This window comes from Gasterosteus aculeatus, chromosome 7, assembly GCF_964276395.1.
Source record: "Gasterosteus aculeatus chromosome 7, fGasAcu3.hap1.1, whole genome shotgun sequence".
Classification (NCBI taxonomy): Eukaryota; Metazoa; Chordata; class Actinopteri; order Perciformes; family Gasterosteidae; genus Gasterosteus; species Gasterosteus aculeatus.
This window is the reverse complement of record NC_135694.1, coordinates 3,247,604-3,268,689: the sequence shown is the minus strand read 5'-3', so window position 1 is coordinate 3,268,689 and position 21,086 is coordinate 3,247,604. Positions and strand designations below refer to the sequence as shown.

The window sequence follows — 21,086 nt, the reverse complement described above, 5'->3', positions numbered from 1 at the left end:
TTCCTTGTATGTTTGACATATTTTGGCCAATAAATGTTTCCTGATTCCTGATTCCTGATTCCTGAATGTCCCGTGCATGTGTGGTGAATGTCACGGTTAGAGTGCAAAATTTAACGGTTGACAGATTTCCTTTTTTTTTTTTGTCCCCGCCTGTCTGACTGACTCATGAACATCAGAGTAGTAAAAGGGGATCCAAGGAAAACTGGTAAACATCAGAAGAAAGAAATTCAAAACCACAATCCGACGAGGATGGGATTCGAACCCACGCGTGCAGAGCACAATGGATTAGCAGTCCATCGCCTTAACCACTCGGCCACCTCGTCCTATGGACTCCATACCAGCGGCATTTGTCTATTAATACCGGACGGATTCACCATTTTCATTGTCACGTCAACTGAGGAATTTATATTTAGTCTTTTCTGTTTTTCATGATTTTTAAAATGTTTTTACCGTAAGCAGCAGTTCAACTAACGGGTCCTCGGCTACGGCACCGAATCCGGCGGCGCCTTTACTGCCGACATTACGGTCGTTACGCACCGACATGCGTCCGTCGCAGCAGCAGCAGCAGCAGCAGCAGAACGGAGAGAACCGAGCTTGTCTTTTGGTGGCGACCACGGACACCGGATCAGATTCGTCGTCTTAGACGCGCTGTCGACGGCCGTGTGAACATCTGGGGCCAGGTGTGCCACTAGGCAACGCGGGAAGGGGATGCGAGGGGTCGTTTCACGTCCAGCCTGGTGGGCTGCGGTTGTTAGCATGTGGCTAACGTTAGCTGCTGCGCTCGGACAGAAATAGCTCAGCCTCACTCCGGTGTTTTAGAACCGGCTCCGTGTGCCGCCCGTGGGCTCGGTTCTCAGCAGTTCCTCTGGAATGCATCTCTCCAAGAAATGCTCCGTCTTCAAAGTGGTGCTGAGTGCTCTGCTGATCGTGGCGCTCCTGCAGCTGATCTACCTGTCCTTCTTGTCCAGGTTTCACGGTAAGCAGCAGCGGTACCGGTACTCGGAGCTCTTCGGGGTCAAGAAGAATGGGCACCCGGAGAAAAACTCCCGGAAGGAGCGTCTGAGGTACTCGCTGTCCACCGGCGGGATCTTCGACCACAGCGGCCAGTACCGGGTGTACAAGTACCTGGTCAAAAGTGACTTCACCACAAACCTCAAGCCGGGGACCGACCCCGGGTCCAACGTCCTGGCCCTCGCCACGCACACGACCATCAACAACCTGCATCACCTGGAATCCCTCGTGGAGAGGTGGCACAACCCTCTCGCCGTGGCCATCTTCGCACACGGGGAAGATGTCAAGTTCGCCACGGCGCTGGTCTACGCCCTCAGCTTCTTCTGCCCTCAGATCCAATCCCTGGTGGACTTCCACCTGGTCTGCCTCTCCGGAGAGATGGCCAGTTTCCCCGAGCAGGACCGCGAGCACTTTGCGGGTCTCGAGGACTGCGCCTCGGTGTTCTCCAGACTGGAGACGCACCGGGACAAACACAAGAACTACGCCATCGGCGGGAACGTCTCCTACCCCAACAACCTCCTGCGCAACGTGGCCCGGGGCGGCACGCAGTCCTCCTACGTCCTGGTCCTCGACATCGACATGATGCCGAGCGCCGACCTGCACCAGCAGTTCCTGGCCATGATCCTGGGCCGCGGGCCGACGGGCGACGAGGTCTTCGTGCTGCCCGCCTTCGAGATCCGCCACGCCCGGAAGATGCCCGCCAACAAGGCCGAGCTGGTGCAGCTGTACCAGGTGGGCGAGGTGCGTCCGTTCTACGAGGAGCTGTGTCCCCGCTGTCAAGCGCCCACCAACTACTCGCGGTGGGTCAACAGCCACGTCCGGGAGCCGGGCCCGCTGGCGGCCGCCTACACGCTCACCTGGACGGACCCCTGGGAGCCCTTCTACATCGGGCCCCGCGCCGCGCCGCTCTACGACGAGAACTTCAAGCAATACGGCTTCAATCGCATCAGCCAGGTTTGTGTGAGCGTTCGGCGGTCGCCTTTGGGAAAACCCCGATTCGATTTGAAATAGAGCGACGCTCCAGTGGAGGCCGTGAGATCCGAGTGGGCAACTGAGTATTCCCGTGCAGACCAGGTGGGCAGGTGCATTCGGGAAGGAAGACGTGCAAAAGCAAAAGCGCAGCTGAGAACGTTATAGTAATTTGAGTTTGGACAATAATGTCCTTCATTGTTTCTCTCGCTGAGTTGTTTACATTTGACAGATTGGGGAAACATTGCACTTTGCGGCAAACAGCGCTGCCCAGTCTTGAGCCTTATTTGCTTCTCAGTACACGGTTTCCTCTAACAAGTCCAAAGATATTAAGTTCACCATCGACGAGAAGGAGGAAAACAACCAAATATTCCCACTAAGCCAGTGAAACCTTTGCTTTAGACAACGATCGGATTAATTAACTACTCAGATTTGACACATGAAAGTCACAGTACTACAATACGGTACTACTGCGCTTGTAAAAACCTTTTTGAAAGAAAATCACAGTTTTGGACTGAATGAAGTCCGTTAGGAAATGGGGGCGTGACCTTGTTTTGTCCGTCCCGCGTTGACGTGTTGCATCGCTTCCCTCCCCGCAGGCCTGCGAGCTCCACGTGGCCGGCTACAGGTTCTCGGTGCTGAGCTCGGCCTTCGTGGTGCACCGGGGCTTCAAGATCCAAGGGGAGTTCCACGCCAGGAAGGACGAGGAGAACAAACGCAACCGCGTGCTGTTCCGCAGCTTCAAAGAGGGCCTGAAGACCAAATACCCGTCCTCCAGCCGCCGGTGCTGAGGCGGCACGCGGCCGGGCCGCCGGTTCAGGACTCGGAAGACACATTTTCCCCTTTTTTTAAAATGATGATTATGACTGGGCGAGCTTTCCACACCCGGAATCAAAAAGTCTCCTGACTGTAGAAACGCAGACGGCACAATCGGTCTTCCATCTGCTCGTATCACTTTACGTTGATGTTTCCTTCTGATCGTCATGGCGACCAATGGCCACCAGGGGGCAGCAGGCACTCGAGTGTCGAGGGCGCCGCTAAAACTTCACGCGGGGGACGTCGGCCGCGGAAATGCCGCCGCGATTAACAAACCGCGCGTTTTAAGTTTGTGGAACCAGACGACGGCGGTCACAAGGGTTGTCGGCTCAACGCCACCAGAATATGTGTGAAATGAATGGTTTTATACTGGTGTTGTTCGTTAAGCTACTGGTACATACACACAGCACACGCACTGAAAAGCTGCTGCTACTAGATTATGTTTGGTTATATTTAATTATCTCATTGACGTGTAATTGTCGACACAGTGTTAGTGATATTTATTGTTTTTTAAGTGACTCTCGGCAGGAAAACTGTAGCACGAAATGGTGTTTGGTGCAAAAATCTGTTGTTGTGGAATCATTTCTGTTTAACGAACGACTAAGTAATTTTCCTTTGGTATTTTTGGAGTATTATCAGTTTCAACGTATTACCTGTGTGATGATGTGAACTGCTCTATTTCTCTTATGTGTTTTCTTGAAAAATAATTGTAGTATTTATCTTTTGGTTTCATGTTCCCAAAATATAAAACCCGATTTGTACTGTTGGAATTTCTATTAAACCCACAGGATTATTTTTTGTTTATTTCATTATTATTATTATTATTATTATGCAACACTACTGAACAACACGTAACCGGAAAGCTCTTTATAAGCACAAATTCAATCAATTAATGACTAGTATGTTAGCGCTGTTTGTGGGAGCGTCGAGCCGGGAACTACGGAGCATCGCGTCCTGATGGAATCTGTAGTTTTGTGTTTGTCGTTCACAGGGAGGAAAAACTGGGCGATGTGCGCAGGAGTATCGCTCACCAAGCCCTTGACACGGCTGACGTTTGCGTGTGGTGTAACATGGCTTAAGATGGGGGTTTAGAGGCATCCCTGCACCAATAGCATTAGCGTGTGGTGGGTGATTACGCGCCGAGTCGGGCCAGCATCCAATTAAAAGCTCCTTTTTAGTAATTAAGAAATCTATTAAAGTGGACTTCAAGGAAATCCTCGGCGAGGGAGGACGCCGCTTCTTGCGGCGGCTTGTTTTCGCGGCGAACGCTTCGGAAAGTTCACGTGCAGAGTGTATGAATAAAAAAAAAACTAATTCGGTGTTTGTGTGGCTTCAGACACGTGTGACATTCGGCGCTTGACCGCCGTCGGAGCCACGTCGGCGTCTGGCGGCTAAGCCTTCTTTACCGGGCGGGATAATGAGCCCGGCCGGACGCGGCCGCCGCGCTCCTTTTCTTCATCCTCGTCGTAGATGTTTATCCCGCATCTCCAGCCCATTCATTTCTCCCCAAAGGTGAATATCTAAACATTAACGGACTGTTTCTTCCTGCTTTGTGTCTTATGTCGTGAAAGACGAAGTATAGTCTCCTCCCCACAGCTCGGGCCCCCTTCGGATGAGCCCCCGGAGCTTGATATCTTCTCTGGGTGTTAATAACGCGGCAGAAGGTGCAGAAACGTTCCGGGGGGAGGCAGGTTGGCCGAGGTAAAGTGGGGTTACGTCGACGGCTTTGGGGGGTGGAGGCTTATCTGGGTCAGGGAGCTTTACGACATGAGCAATTAGGGCGGCCTTCTCTTGTGCGGGCTGGCAGGAGGGAGGCCCCCCGCCACCTAGATTAGCCGCCCTGCTAAGGCCGGCAGAACTCCTCGGCTTCTGGCGTCGGAGGGAACCAGCTGGAGGGCGCGATGGGGATGGGATGGGGATGGGATGGGGTGGGGGGTAAACATGCAGGCCCTGCAGACACGCGGGGCCCTTTCCGGGTCAGCGAGCGGGTGAGAAATGAAGGAGCCCGATGACCCGTAACCGTGAAAGGAATTCGGCAAAGTGAAGCGTGGCTTGTTCGCCCACCGCGGCTCGTTCAGCACCCGCTTGAATGCAGCGCAGGAGGACAGAGGACGTTTATGCCCCTCGGCTTAGCGCCAGTGATTCCCGCTAATGGACGTGCAAGTGATTAGGCCCAACGGTTTAGAGGAGGAGATCTTTACACAGTAAAATCGCCAGTGTTAATACAACACTTAAAGAGTCAATTTTAACACTACCTCAGTGAACATATGGTCCCTATCTACAGAGTGTTAAATGTACACTGAACACAGAGTTAAATTTCCAGAGTCAATTTTACTCTGGTAAGAGTTAAAATTTTACACTAGGTGCAGTGTAGTGTAATAATATTAACTCTAAGAAGTGTCAATCAAGTTTTACACTATGTAAGAAGTAACACCCATAGTGTTATTCACATGTAACACTAAAGAGTTATAAAAGAAATAACCTTTCCAGTGTTAAACTTACTTTACACTATGTTGATTATGAAATCACTCCAAAGAGTGTTGATTTTTAACCAACTCCTACCAGTGTTGCATATCTATGCAGGGGGAAAAACACACAGACAATTGTATCCATACTGTAATACATATTTATTCCAAGTAAACATGAAATATTGGCATCAAAAGTAAACCTAAAACATGTAAAGCTCACATCTTATCACAGTGGCAAAGATCTTGGTTGGTGCTGGATGACAGGAATGTTTTGATCAACATGATGGTATCTGCAAAGACAGCAAACTGAAATCAACATTATGATCTACAACCCCATACAAGCTGACAACCTGAAAATACCCTATTTCAGCTTTAAAAATCACAAACACAACTACATTTTCGGTCAAGTACATAAACTTATTACTTACCACCAGAGCACCACAGTACATTAAAGAACAATCTGAAACAAAAAAGGAAAATATACATATTAAGTAACTACGTAACTACGTAGACCCCTCCGCCGTAGCCTGACGTGCACCTCCGAAAAAATCTAACTGCGAGTCGAGTTGACGTGTACCGCAAGTGCTGTGATTGGTCCGCTCACAACGTAATTTGCGGCAGTTGCTGACATTTGAAAGTATCGAAAGTGCACTTGCTCGTCCAGGTCCCTCAGTGGGTGAACCAGTGTTGTAAATTCACGTCTTCTCCGTAGCCTGCGCTTCAATATGAGATTCGGCTCACCAAGGATTCGGCACCCGCAGAAACACACAGCCACACCCGCCGCCGCCGTAACGTGGAAGCATAAATTAAGCAGCAGCTACAGCCATAGACATAAAGAATAGACATCGACCGCTGCTGCCTAGTGGTGCTGACGAGCCGCGGGGCCGCCAGCTTGGACCGGTCACCCGCTCCTCTCAGTGCCAGCTGGCGCAACGAAGTGTCAGCGCGTCACTCGCTGAATACAAAAGCGGATGTTCACGGGATTTTGTAGGCATGACACCGAAAACATGATTCGGCGTATTTTAATATTCATAGTAGGTGTAACAGTAATAATATTCTGGTATATAATATAATAAAAAATATTTGTTTGCGCCTCAGCAGCCAATGCAGCGTCTACTATTTATATATCTATGGCTACAGCAGCAGCTAACGGGAACCGAGCCTCTCGGAGCCGCGGCACGTCCGCATGTCCGCGACATGTCCCGCTATGCTCGACCAAATTGTGACGCTAAAGCGATTTGCTCCGGCTCAAATAGAAATAATAAATATGACTGCTTCAACGAATTTTTTTCTTCATTTTACTGAAATAAATGTGCAAGCATGACACATAACACACCAGGACAGCTCGTCCTCGCTGACATTAACGTTACCTCGTGTCGTTTTTGTTCAGTTTGGTGTTGCGTGGTCAGACATGTGGCTGCTACATTTAAGCTAACCGCCGACCCGATATCACGTTAGCCATTTGAAATTCGGTATTTGAAGACACGTACCCAACATTGACTAGTGTGGTGAATGAATACGTCCCTTTATTCTTATACAGATTCTACTGGAATGAAGAAAAACAACGGGAATAGTTTATAGTAGAAAGACTTACCACAGTATTTCGATGCGAGGAAGATGGCGATGACAGAATCCACATTCTCAGTTTGACCGGGAAAGTTGGTGGGCGGGGCTCTCCAGAGTATTTTTTGTGATACTCTGGAAGGTATCTTGCTCTAATCAGTGTTGAATCAGGGCCTGAGAGAGTCAATAACACTGACAGAGTAAAACCTCTGTTAACTCCGATTATTTTCACCAACACTGGAAGTTTTCTGGTTCAATTTTACTCTGTCCATTGTTGGAAGAACTCCGGAAGAATTAAAATAGTTTGACACTGCCTTTTTGACACTGGCAAATTTACTGTGTACGCCTGTTGGATGGACGGTTCGTTGTACCAGAGCACTGACTTACTGGATTACAATGAAGCAAGAGCCGGACGTCAACTCGGCAACAAATGTCCCTCCTCCCACAAACACAACAGTTCAGGCGCCTCGTCCCCCCCCCCCATTGGTTAAACACAACGCTATCTGACTCGAGGTCTGCGGGTGAATAAATTAATACAAAAATCAATAAATGGCTGAAAGAAACTGAAAGGTTTGCTCCCCAAATTCCACCATTTCTCCTAATTGATCGGTTTAAACATACAAAACGTAATATTCAAAATAGAAAGAAGACGCCTTTCACAACTTCAGGAGCCCAGTTCGACATCCTCAAATGCCGCGCGCGAGAAGAAGCAACGAAAACCGCCGAGATGTGGAACCTTTAACGGCGTAAAGCGGCCAAAACATCTCTAAGCTCCGGCTCAATACTCTGCGACGTCTCCTTCCATCACGCCTCCCTCGGCCATCCGTTTCACTTAAACAAGCGAGCGCTTAGCCGCCGTCAATACCGGCTTTGGGAGACGTTTACCTGTCTGCTTACTGGAGGACAATAAAAATAGAAACGAGCCTGTGGGGCAAAGGGCACGCATATCACCCTGCCTCTAAAGCCGGGGTAGCTGGACGCCCGGGACGCCCGCGTCTTAAATGCATCCCGCTAAAGCCGGACTATCAGAAGAAATGAGACCTGACCCTGCCGTGTGGGGGGGGGTATGAAGGTATATAGGTAATCCCTCTTAGCCTCCCACCCCGGCTGCCACATGAACCCCAGCCGGGGAAAACACAGCGGATGTTTGCACACACACACACACACACACACACACAGGTGAGCGACCGTTAGAAGGCATCATGCGCTGCGGCGTGCTGTGCTGCAAGAGACACACACACACACACACACAGGCGCGCTAATTCCGATCGATCAGCGTCATCTGGTGACAGATGACGGGAGCTGTGATACAATTACCCCCCCATGTGATACAATTACCCCCCATGTTTCCACAACACGCAGCGGCGGCGCCTCAAAGGTCACCTGAAGGATTTCGGCGATATCATCCGCCGATTTAGGTTTGAGTTTTTCCCCGTTTAAGTCCGTGGTAAGTAGCACTTAAGAGGAAGCAGGCCGCTCTGATGTGGACTCTTACTCGGGATGATATCCGCAGTGTGGGAGTGGAGATTAAGTGATTAAGTTTATTTGACAGGTTCGGGTTTTGGTCGAGTCGGTCAGCCGTGGAATCAAAGGGCCAACAATACAAAATCAATGCCAGCAACAAATGCCCTCGACGGTGAGGGCGACGGAACGTGACACGCTCATTGTGCACGTTCGAGTAGGTGGATACTTTGGGGAAAACCTTTGCACACTTTATTTTGTCCCCAGAATTAAGGACATAAAGTAAATGGAGAAGCTGCTTTAAGCTGCACACAATTGGAACTATTTTTTTGAGCAACATCTAGTTGGGACAAAAAGGTCTTTCAAATCCGACTGAATAGAAACTGTAAAAACAAATTACTACCAAAAGAAGAAGAAGAGAAAAAGGTGTATAGTTTGGCCTTGTTTCAGGTATTGATGTCGGACGGCCCGGCGATGTTTTAATGTCCTGCACCGCGTGAGAGACGATGATGTCATCAGCTGGTGGGGTGTCGCATCTTCGCAGATGTCGCTATAAATAAGGGCTAAAGGCTCGAGCCTGTAGAAAACAAGCAAATTGACTCCCTTGTTGGGGGGGAGGAGGGGGGGGGGGGGGTGTCTCTGTCCACACACTCCCCAAGTCACAGCTCAGAGATCGCTATAGGGTTTGTGTTTTACTTCAGTTTACTTTTACCAGCAGACAATAAGGAATATCTGTCTGTCAAAATGTATCCACAGTTGTGACCGAGAGGCCGAGACTCGGCGACAGAGACGGGAACCCAAGACGAGAGGATCAGTGGGAGTCACCAAAGTAGGAGTTAATGAGCATTATGGCATTAGGTAGGAATAAGTCCCACCTCAAATCCCTCAGGGTTCCTCCACAACGCCACCGACACCTGCTACACATATGAGGAAAGAGGGTGTGACATCAGTAGATATTCTACAAACAACACTACGTTCATCAACAAGGCACCGAGCTCGATTCCATGCGAGCAGCAGGTAGAAGTGATGCTTGTATGTTTTCGTGGAACTTTAACAAGGATTACGCAAGATGTAATCCACCGTGCTGTCACTCACAGCTCATTTTAGCTTTTAGTGTATTTGCTGTGAGGAGGATGTTGGTTGAGGCGACGGCAGCGCACATAATTCATTTAAAATCCCCCCCCCCCCCCCCCGACGCTCATCCGTTCCGTTACATCGCGGGCCGAGTCGCCCAGGCAGTCGTCTCCTCGGCGACGGAGCGAGCGGCGTGGGCCACGCGGAGACGGGAGCGCCCGATTATCCAGCTGTAGCGGCGATTTGCCCGGGGCTATTTTTGATGGCTCGAATTAGCATTTGCCAGCTAACTGTGAGCTTGAGGTAAGCTGATCCTGCGGCAGCGAGCATGATACCGTCTGGAGGGGGGGGGGGGGTTCGTTGGGACGGAGAGGAACGGAGGCCCCGACCCACCGGGTCGGCGATCAGCATCATTACAAACCGACAGTGAAGGGTGATACTTCCTGGGCAGAACATTTTAAGAGGACAAGCTAAAGGATTCAGGAGCAAACTGATGAGACGCGTCAAAATGATAAAATACTCACAAGTACCAATGGATTCAATCACCATTTATGACCAACATCAAGCGAGTATTTGCTGGTTTTCTTACTTTCTTCAGAGATAAAAGCAAAACCAGAAAGAATTTGTGCAAGTCAAGTTAAACACATGATAATATTTAACTATTTCTTCACCGTTTGGTCTCCAAACCAAGAAAACTAATCTAATCTAATAAATAAAATCTAATAAACTAAACTCATTGGCATAGAAGTTACTAAATTAAGATTTTAGATTCGCCTTTTCTCCCTCATATCATCCCAAAGTCTGTGAAAACATTTGTCTGGCTCGTGGCGCTTTTCAGATAAACACGCTGGTACAATGGGGGGGGGGGGTCGACCTGTCTGAGAGGATACTGCTTTGCAGTTGCAAATGAGCTGCTAATTAGCACTTACACATTTGCCTGGAGGGAATTAGTTTGTGTGTGTGTGCCTGAGTGTGTGTGTGTGTCTAATTGTGTGTTTTTTAACCCATCTTCCTTAGAATAGGGGTCGACGGTGATAAGCAGATAATACTAATTACTTCTCCTCCCAATTGCTTGTTAATTGTGCTTGGTGTGGATTTATACAGCATGGTAATGCCCCCCCGTTACACACACACACACACACACACACACACAGCATGGCCCCCCTCCGTTACACACACACACACACACACACAGCATGGCCCCCGCTCTGCTGTTGGCAAAATCAACAGGTCATTTTTTTAAGCAGGAGGCTTCTGTTTAAGCCTCTGATTCATTAAGCCGAGTGGTTTCACAAGTTGTTCTCTAGTTGTTGCTTAAATTACAACATAAAAAGTGACCAAACAACAGACGTTCAACGGAACTAAAAGTTTATAGATTTGCTGAGGACCAAAATGTGTCTCTGCACTCTCGCCGGGTTTTATATTATATTGTAACGGCGTCGATGGTGATGACCAGACGGGTTCTGTCGTGTCTTGTGATCCACTTTGTGCATCGATTGACAGATCCAACCCGGGGGAAATGTCCCGCGGACACGTGGCGTTTTCGCTGTGATTACCTTCCACCAGGTGGTCCGAGCCCTCCGCAGGGTGTGAATGTCGGATGTTTACAGTCTGCTCTCCGTGGGACGTCCCGGTAAACGCGGAGAGCCTCTCACCGGGTGAGGTGACGGGGAGGCCTGAGAGCCCCCCGTGAGACCCGGTCCGGCCTTCGGGCCGCGTGCGTCGTGTCCTGCGGGCGGCAAAGAGACACATAAAAGCCGTCACATCCACAAGCAATTTGGGCTTTGAGCTTCCGGTATCCCGCATGTTGTTAGACAGTCTGATGGGGGGGCGTCTATCGGCCGGGTCGGGTTTAAAGCTTCCTGTGAGGAGGAAATTAGCATTTTTTTGTTCGTGGATCAAAAAGTTGTGACTCCTAAATGCTTCTCTTTAAGAAAGGTCCCCCAAAGCATTTACAGCAGGTATTCAACATGAGACTAGACACATTTTTTGGAATCAATTTCAAAACAAAAGTCTGCAGCAGGCGAGTATGATCCCATCGAGGCGCTGCGCTGTCCCGTTAGCACATGGTGACGATCGAGGGCTACAGAGCTGAGAGGGGACGCCAAGATGTTCCACTTTACAAAGATATAAAGCAAAAGATGTGACACATACGACCCCCCCCCCAACACATACGTAATCGCTTCATCCCATCACCATCTTATCATTCGCCCTCACGGCTTGGGAGAGCTTAAGCAGATTTTGGTTCAGTCTGCTCTCAAAGTGTTAAAGAGATTGAGGAGGGGCGGGGGGGGGGGTATGTATTGAATGTGTGTGTGTGTGTGTGTTTACGCAAGTGTGGTGGTGTTCAGGGGCGCAAAGTGTCTGAAACTTGGAGGGGTTAGATTAACGTTGATCTTCACTGAGCTCATTTCTCCCCTTCTGTGCAGAAGAGTGTGAGACACACACACACACACACACACAGACACACACACCTTTGCATTAGTTTACCAAACCCACCTGGTATGTTAATCTAGATTTAGGCTCTAACACGTATCACATGATTGCCTACTGCTTCTAAAGTAACTCCGTACGCTTTCTACACCCCGAACTCCACCCAACAGGAGCAAAGCGCCATGAAGCCGCACTGATCACAATAGATTCTGATGGTTGGTTAATTGCACGGGGATTTATTTGGTGCATATTTGCTCATCTCAGCTGCTTAAACATGGGAAGAAAGATGTTCTACCTTTTCTTTCTCTTATATATTACTTAGAGGTGATTTGGGGGGTAAAACTCGCTTTGTGGAAGTGAATAAACAAATGTTTTGAACAAGAAAAGGATCGGCGCTGGATGTCCGGCTGGCTCATATCTGCGTTCCAGACAAAATTGTAGACGATTTTTTAAGCCCCATCGCCTGATGATCCTCATCCGGTCCTTCACCTGACTGCAACCTTCATGCAGAGCCTCACATTCACCGCAGGGATTAATCCGTGTCTGCCGTTTGCTTCGGGCTGTGAAGTGAAGTCGCTGCTGTAATAACTATAAGTTAAGCTTCGCTGCACTGACGCTTGGCAAAGTGACTTCATTACTACGTTTTGTCTCAGCTATGATCCGCAGACCCGGTGTCACGTGTTTTTATTACGGCTGACAGATGCTGACGGGATCCTTAACCTGATTAATAAGAACATCACCCTGAGGCTGATTAATGAGCCACTGAGATCATTAATTCCCTGTCCCGCAGTTGACCCGCCATCGATGTCTGGGACCGTTTTCATTAGGCCTCGTCCTGGAAAGAGGTCGCCGAGGATGACCAACGGGTGCAACCGTGTCCGTTTTAATCACGCGGGTATTAGCTGGTCGGGGATCGCGGCTTTGTGTCCTCGCGGCCAAGTGTCCAGGCTCATGTCATCCAGACTTTCATGAATCCCACCAAGTAAATGTGACACCCGAGGGTGCAGCCCCCCCCCTCTCCATCACGACTTGAAAGTTTTTCCACTCCTTCTTAAAAAGAGTAACAACCACCTCCCTCCCTGGACTCATAAGGTGCAGCCTCCACATTTACTCCCCCCATCCGTCACCCATCACCCGACCAGCCGTCCTCGCTTGTTTGCTCGCTGCACTCATCCCGACAGTCGATGTATCCTCGGGCTCTAAGCCAAACAAGCTGATCAGCCGGTCACCTCTGTACACACTACCCCCCGCTAAGAGGCTAATGGCCAGGACGCATAATCCTTCTCAAAACAACCACAGAGATGCTAATTGTATCCAGCTATAAATACGGGTCGACCGCTTGTCCTCGTCCTTTATTTGGCTCGCAGCCACCGTTTGGGAACCAGCTTCCTCGAAACGTTTGACCATCTACCGGGAAGGACTCAGCGACTTAAGAGGGGCAGCAGGTAGATGCTGCAAGTGTCAATAATCTTGCCATCCTCTTAAAAAAAAAGAAAGAATCGGGCAGCGAGCGCGCGGGGCGTTACGCGCCGTTGGACAGCACACTCCATGCGCCCCGCGCACACGTCCTAGCTTCCTCGCTTGACGACGCCGAGATGTTCCCGCTGCCGATGTTCACGCCGGAGCAGGTCGCTCGGGTGTGCGAGAACCTGGAGGAGACCGGGGACATCGAGCGCCTGGGCCGGTTCCTGTGGTCGCTGCCGGCCGCCGTCCCCGGCACCGCGGGGGAGGCGCTGAACCGACACGAGTCCGTGATGCGCGCGCGGGCGCTGGTCGCCTTCCACGGCGGGAACTTCGAGGGTCTCTACCAGATCCTGCAGAGCCACCGGTTCACGCGCGAGTCGCACGCCAAGCTCCAGGACCTGTGGCTGGACGCGCACTACCGGGAGGCGGAGAGGCTGCGCGGGCGGCCGCTGGGTCCCGTGGAGAAGTACCGGATCCGCAAGAAGTTCCCGCTGCCCCGCACCATCTGGGACGGCGAGCAGAAGACGCACTGCTTCAAGGTGCGTGGCGGTGGTGGAGTAGTCGGTGGTGGAGTAGTCGGTGGTGGAGTAGTCGGTGGGGCGCACGTGTCGGCTCCCCTCTGATGCGGAATGGAGCGTCACACGATGCGTATAATGTGCATTTAGCGGTGCATGATTGTGCACCTGACCACCTGCAGCCCCCCTGAGATGAGAAAGGGTCAGCGCGTCATCAGGCCTGTCGAGGGATCAGAAATATCACGCAAAACTACTCTGTGGCCGGAGTATCACTGCTTTGAAATACATTAAAACGAGGTCAGACTAACTGGTCCCAAAGATGTTAAACTAGTAGTTTTAGCAGCAATTCCAGTTTAATTTGTGGAAACATCATGTTGATTTTATTTTCTTGTTGCCGTGTAGCTAATCTTTAATTCCAAACCTCAGGAGGGTTAGTCTACCCAACCGCCTATTAAGCGCCTTAACATGATCCAATTTAGGGGCTATAAATTGCCATGTATACGTCTAATGTAGATTGCAATCATCTACTGTATTAATGAATCCAGTCTAATGTGATTATACTGAGCATAATATGAGATTTTTAAGATTATTGTGGTGTAATAGGATGATATCAAAACAACATATGGTGGTGCTACTTTGTGTTCTCCACTTAACACGGGATAATATGAGATGATGTTAATGAATGGCAGCCTCAATATTCCATTGATCCCTCCGTGTTCTCCAGGAAAGGACTCGCAGCTTGTTGAGAGAGTGGTACCTGCAGGACCCGTACCCAAACCCGTCCCGGAAGCGCCACCTGGCCCAGGCCACGGGACTCACCCCCACGCAGGTCGGCAACTGGTTCAAGAACCGCCGCCAAAGAGACCGCGCGGCGTCCGCAAAGAACCGGTATGTGTAGATCTACAAATGCTTGTGCAAAATTACGACTAAAAAGGAGAAAAAGTGGAAGAAAGGCACAACTTGCCTTCGATAAAAAGCATGCAATAAATGATAACATCTGCCTGGAGAGCAGCTTCGGCCCGATCTCACGTCCGTCATCTCCCCCCCCCCCCCACCCAGAATGCAGCAGGATCCTTCCCGCATGCCCTCTGAGAGCTCACCCGATGGCTCCCTGCAGGACCGCCGCCACCACCCCCACCTGTTGCCTCCTTCGCCGCGTCACCCGGGCAGCCCGGAGGCCAGCGACTGCAGCACGGACGAGCGCAGAGGAACGGGAGCCTCCACCCCGGAGATCTCCGTCAGCAGCGACAGCGAGTTCGAGTCCTGAGACGGGCCGAGACTCTCGTTCCCCACGCGGAGGGTCGAGGGCAGCGTCCGTCGTCCCGGGCCGGGGAGAGAGAGAGAGAGAGCGAGAGAGAGACACTTGGACTGTGGGCGGCTGTTTGGAAGCGGCGAGGAAGAGGAGGACGTGGCTGTGTGGACGTTGTGAGGCGACGATATGCAAGAACAACAAGCACTTAAGAGAAAAAGGAACAAAAAAGCTCCACGGCACAAAGCTGTGGAAATAATTAGTTTACTGCTGAACTATATTAGATGATGTGAGTAATAATACTTACAGTTTTGATACGGGTCTCAGTGAATGTCTTTGGATAGGTCATTTTCTAATAGTCATTGTGTGAGCTGCACAAGTCATTTGTATGGAAATCGTAACAATGAACAATGCCTTGGGTGGGCTTTTGATATCAGTCACGACATTTACATGGACACATTCAGACTACAGCAATATTCCCGACTGGCATGCAAACAATATAATTTAAAACATTAAATGACATCATTCAATCTATTTTTAAAACTGTGGGTGTTGAATCAAATCAAAGTTAAAAAAACTTTTAAAACATTTGTGTAGGCAGACGATTGTTATTCAGAGTTATCCGCTTATAATACGCATGTAAAGATGGCGACAGGCTAATTAATCACATTTCACTGCCTTACAAACAAACTCAAGGGCATCACTTTTACAACGCAAAAACACTTAACGCCGTAAGTTTAGAAACACTTTATGTCACTAACGATGCTTAAAATACAAACGGTTTTGTTACCTGCTGCGTTTCACCTGTTCACTCCTTTGTTTACCGCTTAGAACGTGTAGGTGTTTCTTCTTGTAATCGCTCCTGTGCTGCTCTGACGAATCCCTGCAGGAGCTGAAACGGAAAAGACGAGACAGCGAGAATGTAAAGCACTAATCGGTCTTTACTCAATGTGCCTATTACATTTGAGAAAAGTGGGACCCCCGTCGGATACGTCTTTCTTTCCAACAATCATTTCTCATAACACATTACTGCAAAGAAAAGGTGTATTTTGTAAATGTTTTATGTAAATAAACGAACCTATTTTTATCCAACAAAGCAATACTGGCTCAATGTATTTATTTTTATGTATTTTTTATTTATCTAATTGTTTCATCTATAAGCTGCTGTTTAATCATCACAACATACTGTAACTACAGACAGTGATGCTCCCTGTGGTTCTGTGCAGAAACAAGCTAACGCCAAACACCCCACTCACATGTTAGCATGTTAGCAAACTAATCTTGCATCCAGCAGACACGGAGCAAAGTTGCTGATCCAGTTATTAGCCAACGCCTCATGCGTGGAAGTTCAACATTCAACCTCCTTTTGGTTCAATTTAGTCTCCTCATTGTGCTTTAGCCGCTAAACGCTCCACTGCGTTCACCAGCTAGCGTTAGCACAAGCTAGCTGCTAGCTAGCTGTGTCTGTTTTATTATCAGAGCTTTTTACAGAAAAGTGTTAGTTCTTCTATAATCACATTATAAAAGCATGCAATGTTTATTAGCCCATCATTTCTGTTGAACAGCGGAGCTGCAATTGGCACAGGAACGATCTAAAAATGTTTGAGTGTATCCCGGGTTCCACACAGCTAACATGGAAAAAGTAGTATTCCCAGAGCCCAATTAAGAATATCCTTTACCTGTCAGGAGCTGAAACCCGTCTCCCAAAGCAAAGAAAGATGGCGGTCGGAAGTGACGCACCTTCTTCTCGTTTGCAGCCCGTCGACGATATGAATGACGTCATGCAGCGTCTGTTAGGGGCCGTTTTTCATTTTTAGGGGGAACAAAGTGAACTTGATGCTAAATGAACCAAGGAAGAGCAGAGACAGGACAAGGAGGAAAGCGAGTAGAACCATGATTGTTGAACAACCGTTTGAATGAATATCAATATTATTATGAATGAATAAAAAATTCATAATGTTAAAAGGTGATATACACAGGTAGCTAACAATGCAATACGTTTATTGACAAATTACATGAAATTACACGAAGAAATGAATAATTCCATGTAAAATATGCAAGTGAACAAAACAAGAGGAAAGTGATTGCTTTAATAATTTCATCACTTCATAATGAAAGAAAAACACATGTAGATATACATAAAATTACAACTATTACTACTTATAGGCTATTTTCAATAAGGAAGAGGAAACTTTAAGATCCACAAAGAAGCTCTGTATTATAGCATGGAACTTATTTTTGGTGTTGACTCCTAAATTGTAATCCAAAGAATTTGATGGAAGAATCAGATCATAAATTCCAGTGTTTTATTGTTTGTACAGAAATACATCACCAGAAATGGGAACAGTATTAAATAATAATAGAACACCATTGTTTTGCTAAATGAGCCATAAAAAAAAAAAACGTCATAAAAAAGGAACTCTACTGGTCCCTAATAAGTGAAGTACGCACATATTGGTCCTTCCCCTCTTTCCTGATCACAGAAAATGGGTCCACCCAGTGAGCGATCCCGCCCACACTGGGAAGCAGTACAAAGACGACTTCTGCTTACCTGTCAGTTGTAGTCTAAATTCATGCATCGGAATCTTGGATTTGTCCTCTGTTAGTTGAGACTCCTGTCTGGACAGGACGGAGTACCGTGAGCTCTGTTAGCTCAGCATGGACAGCGCGGGGAGAAAAGTGGTGGTCTGTGACAATGGGACGGGGGTAAGTCGCGTCCGTACCGTGGAGTCACCCACCACCTGCCTATTGTCTTTTCTTTATTTTTTTCCCAGAAATGTTTTAGCTTGTAGTCAAAGTGTTTTATTCAGAATGTTTCATGCAAACCTTCACCAGCTGTGTCAAACATCTGTCTTAAGTTTACTCCTTGATTACATGCAATGGTTGACATCTGAAGGGTGTGAGTCTGGACTTGTCTCTCTTCCTCTATATGTGCACACACACACAGCCATAAATGGTTGTGATGCTTTGAACCAATCGTTGGATTGGATGAAAGCAGGAAGAAGGATTTGAGAAGCTAAAAAAAATCCCAGACAGACTCTTCAATACTGTATTACGTTTATATGTGAGGAGGACAAACGTGAGCAACGAAGCATACCTGCATCCAGAAACTGCTCGTGTCGTACTTTCTTTCGCCTCTCTTTGGAATGCATTGCATCCCTTCAGGCTAAGGAATGTGTCCATGGACACAAAGACAAGTTGAGACACACCGCGGAGAGGAGCAGCCCGTTTAAAAGCAATGCAACAAGACACCTATTTCCACACGCTATTAAAAATGGCTTGAAATTGCGTTTGCATGTTGATGATGAACAATCTGGTAAATGCATCGAGGTAGTGCAGAGTTTAAGCTGGATTAAACCAAATGGAATTGGTTTCTGAATGGAAATGATCCATTGAAATTAAGGTTTAAATGCATTTTAATACAATCAGTGTGAGGCATCAATTCCTGGCGACACGAAACCAACCCTCAGTTTCAGTTAACCGACAAAAACAAGAACGAAGAAACTTCTGTTTCCCTCTCACATCCCTCCCCAGTTTGTCAAGTGCGGCTTCGCTGGATCCAACTTCCCCGACCACATCTTCCCGGCCATGGTGGGTCGACCGATCATACGATCGAACACCAAAGTGGGCAACATCGAGATAAAGGTGGGATCACTTTTAATGTCTTTCTTTGCATATTTCCCCCTCTTTCACATCCTCTGTTTATCTCTGTCCCTCATTAATGTGGTCGTGTTCTAAGCGAAGGGGACGCCTGTCGGACCTCAAGTGGCGCAGGAGTGCAGACGGCGCGCTTCATTTCATAACCCGAACCAAACCAAGGCTTCACTGTTCACCTGATAGATGTTTATCTCTTTTTGGGGGTGATGCACCATCCTTTAGATCCCCCCCCCCCCCCCCCTATCAATAAGGAAAAAACATCCTGTATCTTTATTCGGAAAAACATGAAACCCACAGATTTCTCACAGAAAAGGTCTGCGTTCTCCCCCACCAGGACCTGATGGTGGGCGATGAGGCCAGCGAATGCCGCTCCATGCTGGAGGTGTCCTACCCCATGGAGAACGGGATGGTGCGCAGCTGGGAAGACATGCTCCACCTGTGGGACCACACCTTCGGCCCCGGCCGCCTGAACATCGACCCGCACGAATGCAAGGTAGAACGGAGGCGGGCAGACGTTGCACCCTGCTCACCTTCTGATGTCCATTAAAGTCGCACGGGTCTCATGCAACCAGCGAGAATCTGAGGCGTATGATCGTTACATGTCGTGTCTGGGAGCTTCACTCAGTTTGCATTTCACGCGTCTGTTCCTTGAGATCCTGCTGACGGAGCCGCCCATGAACCCCACCAAGAACCGGGAGAAGATCGCGGAGGTCATGTTCGAGAAGTACCGGTTCCACGGCATTTACGTGGCGATTCAGGCCGTGCTCACCCTCTACGCTCAGGGCAAGAAATCCGATTTAAATCTTCTCTCGTCCGTTCCGTCGGACCTCCAGGATTATGGGAAATGCTTCATTCAATAATCTTTCGGCGAATGCTCCTTTGCGCAGGTTTGCTCACCGGTGTGGTCCTCGACTCGGGCGACGGCGTCACCCACATCTGCCCCGTGTACGAGGGCTTTTCTTTACCCCACCTCACTCGCCGGCTGGACATCGCAGGACGGGACATCACGCGGTACCTCATCAAGGTGAGTGACAGAACCGGGGGTGCGGGGGGGGGACGGGAACGCAGAAAAAGACAAAATGACCCAATGACCCGTTTGTCTCCACCAGCTCCTGCTCCTCCGCGGCTACGCCTTCAACCACACGGCCGACTTTGAGACGGTGCGCATGCTGAAGGAGGAGCTGTGCTACGTGGGGTACAACGTCGAGCAGGAGCAGCGCCTGGCCCTGGAGACCACCTACCTGGTGGAGACGTTCACGGTGCGCGGAGGAACTCGGGGAGGAAGTGAAAGTGAAAGTGTTTTGTCGAATTGAAATTGTTTCTTCCTCCTGTGGTGCAGCTCCCCGACGGGCGGCAGGTGAGGGTGGGGGGAGAGCGGTTCGGGGCCCCCGAGGCTCTCTTCCAGCCCCACCTCGTCAACGTGGAGGGAGCAGGAGTGGCGGAGCTGCTTTTTAACACCATTCAGGCTGCAGACATCGACCTCAGGTCCGAGCCTCCTCCTCACACACACACACACACACACACAAGACTCACTCTCCGAATCACCCGTCTACTTGTTGTGTTTCCTGTGCAGGGCCGACTTCTACAAGCACATTGTTCTGTCAGGAGGGACCACCATGTACCCGGGACTCCCATCCAGGCTGGAGAGGGAGATCAAGCAGCTCTACCTGGAGCGGGTGCTGGACGGAGACACCGAGAAGCTATCCGTAAGAGAGCCGCGTAGCACACCTGCACTTTTCTGTGAATGAATACCGTTTTGTGAGTAGACGCACAATCATGGAGAGATCCCCGAGGTTCAAGGACCTCCAATTTTTGCCCCATTCGCCCGCGCAGAAGTTCCGGATCCGCATCGAGGACCCTCCGCGGCGTAAGCACATGGTGTTCCTGGGCGGCGCGGTGCTCGCCAACATCATGAAAGACAAGGAGTCCTTCTGGCTGAGCAGGGCGGAGTACGAGGAGAAAGGCCCGGCAGCGCTGCAGAAACTGGGGGGAGGAGTCAGATAGAGAGACGGCGTGTAAACAGGAAGAAGCATCAGACAGATGTTTCTGCTTTTATTCCACGTCTCACCTTGAAAAAACAAGCTGGTGTTCAATGTGTTTCACGGAAAAATGGCGCTCCTTCATTCCAGCGAGTGCTGGATGCGTTTTAAAAATAATCAGTTAGTCGACTGACAAAAAAGGGCCGGTTGCGTTTGATGGACAAGGTTTACTTTGTTTATATTATTTAAGAGTGGGCATGTTTGCATTCGGACGGTTTCATGGACTTACTTTATCTCAGAAGTTTGAAAGATTGCTTGGTAAAATCAATATCAGATTTGATAGAAAAAATAAAATGTGACCACAGGTGTCTCTATTACACTGTAATAGTGTTCATGTGTAAAACTTTTATATGTTTTACGTTCTGAA

General features: G+C 49.0%; 3 protein-coding genes, 1 long non-coding RNA gene and 1 other non-coding gene across 6 annotated transcripts; 3 read left to right on the top strand and 2 right to left on the bottom strand.

Moving 5' to 3' along the window:
- Positions 1-241: 241 nt before the first annotated feature.
- trnas-gcu (transfer RNA serine (anticodon GCU)) lies at positions 242-323 on the bottom strand. Its single transcript has one exon. It is a non-coding gene; the product is annotated as a tRNA-Ser (tRNA).
- A 197-nt stretch (positions 324-520) lies between these two features.
- On the top strand, positions 521-3,591 carry b4gat1 (beta-1,4-glucuronyltransferase 1). The gene is made up of 2 exons (XM_040179644.2): positions 521-1,965; positions 2,580-3,591. Exons 1-2 carry the CDS (start codon positions 871-873, stop codon positions 2,769-2,771), a joined length of 1,287 nt encoding a protein of 428 aa, XP_040035578.2. The 5' UTR covers positions 521-870; the 3' UTR covers positions 2,772-3,591.
- A 1,813-nt stretch (positions 3,592-5,404) lies between these two features.
- Positions 5,405-8,048, bottom strand: LOC144410224 (uncharacterized). Of its 2 annotated transcripts, none has more exons than XR_013468148.1 (3): positions 6,859-8,048; positions 5,693-5,724; positions 5,405-5,554 (listed from the first exon to the last, which is right to left on the bottom strand). It is a non-coding gene; the product is annotated as an uncharacterized LOC144410224 (long non-coding RNA). The 2 variants fall into 2 exon arrangements; XR_013468149.1 differs by lacking the exon at positions 6,859-8,048 and adding an exon at positions 6,006-6,138.
- Positions 8,049-12,070: 4,022 nt separating this feature from the next.
- On the top strand, positions 12,071-16,123 carry six7 (SIX homeobox 7). Its single transcript, XM_040179666.2, has 3 exons — positions 12,071-13,798; positions 14,499-14,662; positions 14,834-16,123. The coding sequence occupies exons 1-3, from the start codon at positions 13,391-13,393 to the stop codon at positions 15,039-15,041; spliced, it is 780 nt and encodes a 259-aa protein (XP_040035600.1). The 5' UTR covers positions 12,071-13,390; the 3' UTR covers positions 15,042-16,123.
- Positions 16,124-17,533: 1,410 nt separating this feature from the next.
- On the top strand, positions 17,534-21,044 carry LOC120821259 (actin-related protein 2). Its single transcript, XM_040179651.2, has 9 exons — positions 17,534-17,729; positions 18,558-18,668; positions 19,015-19,173; positions 19,334-19,463; positions 19,568-19,704; positions 19,790-19,939; positions 20,020-20,165; positions 20,254-20,386; positions 20,514-21,044. Exons 1-9 carry the CDS (start codon positions 17,682-17,684, stop codon positions 20,682-20,684), a joined length of 1,185 nt encoding a protein of 394 aa, XP_040035585.2. The 5' UTR covers positions 17,534-17,681; the 3' UTR covers positions 20,685-21,044.
- Positions 21,045-21,086: the final 42 nt, after the last annotated feature.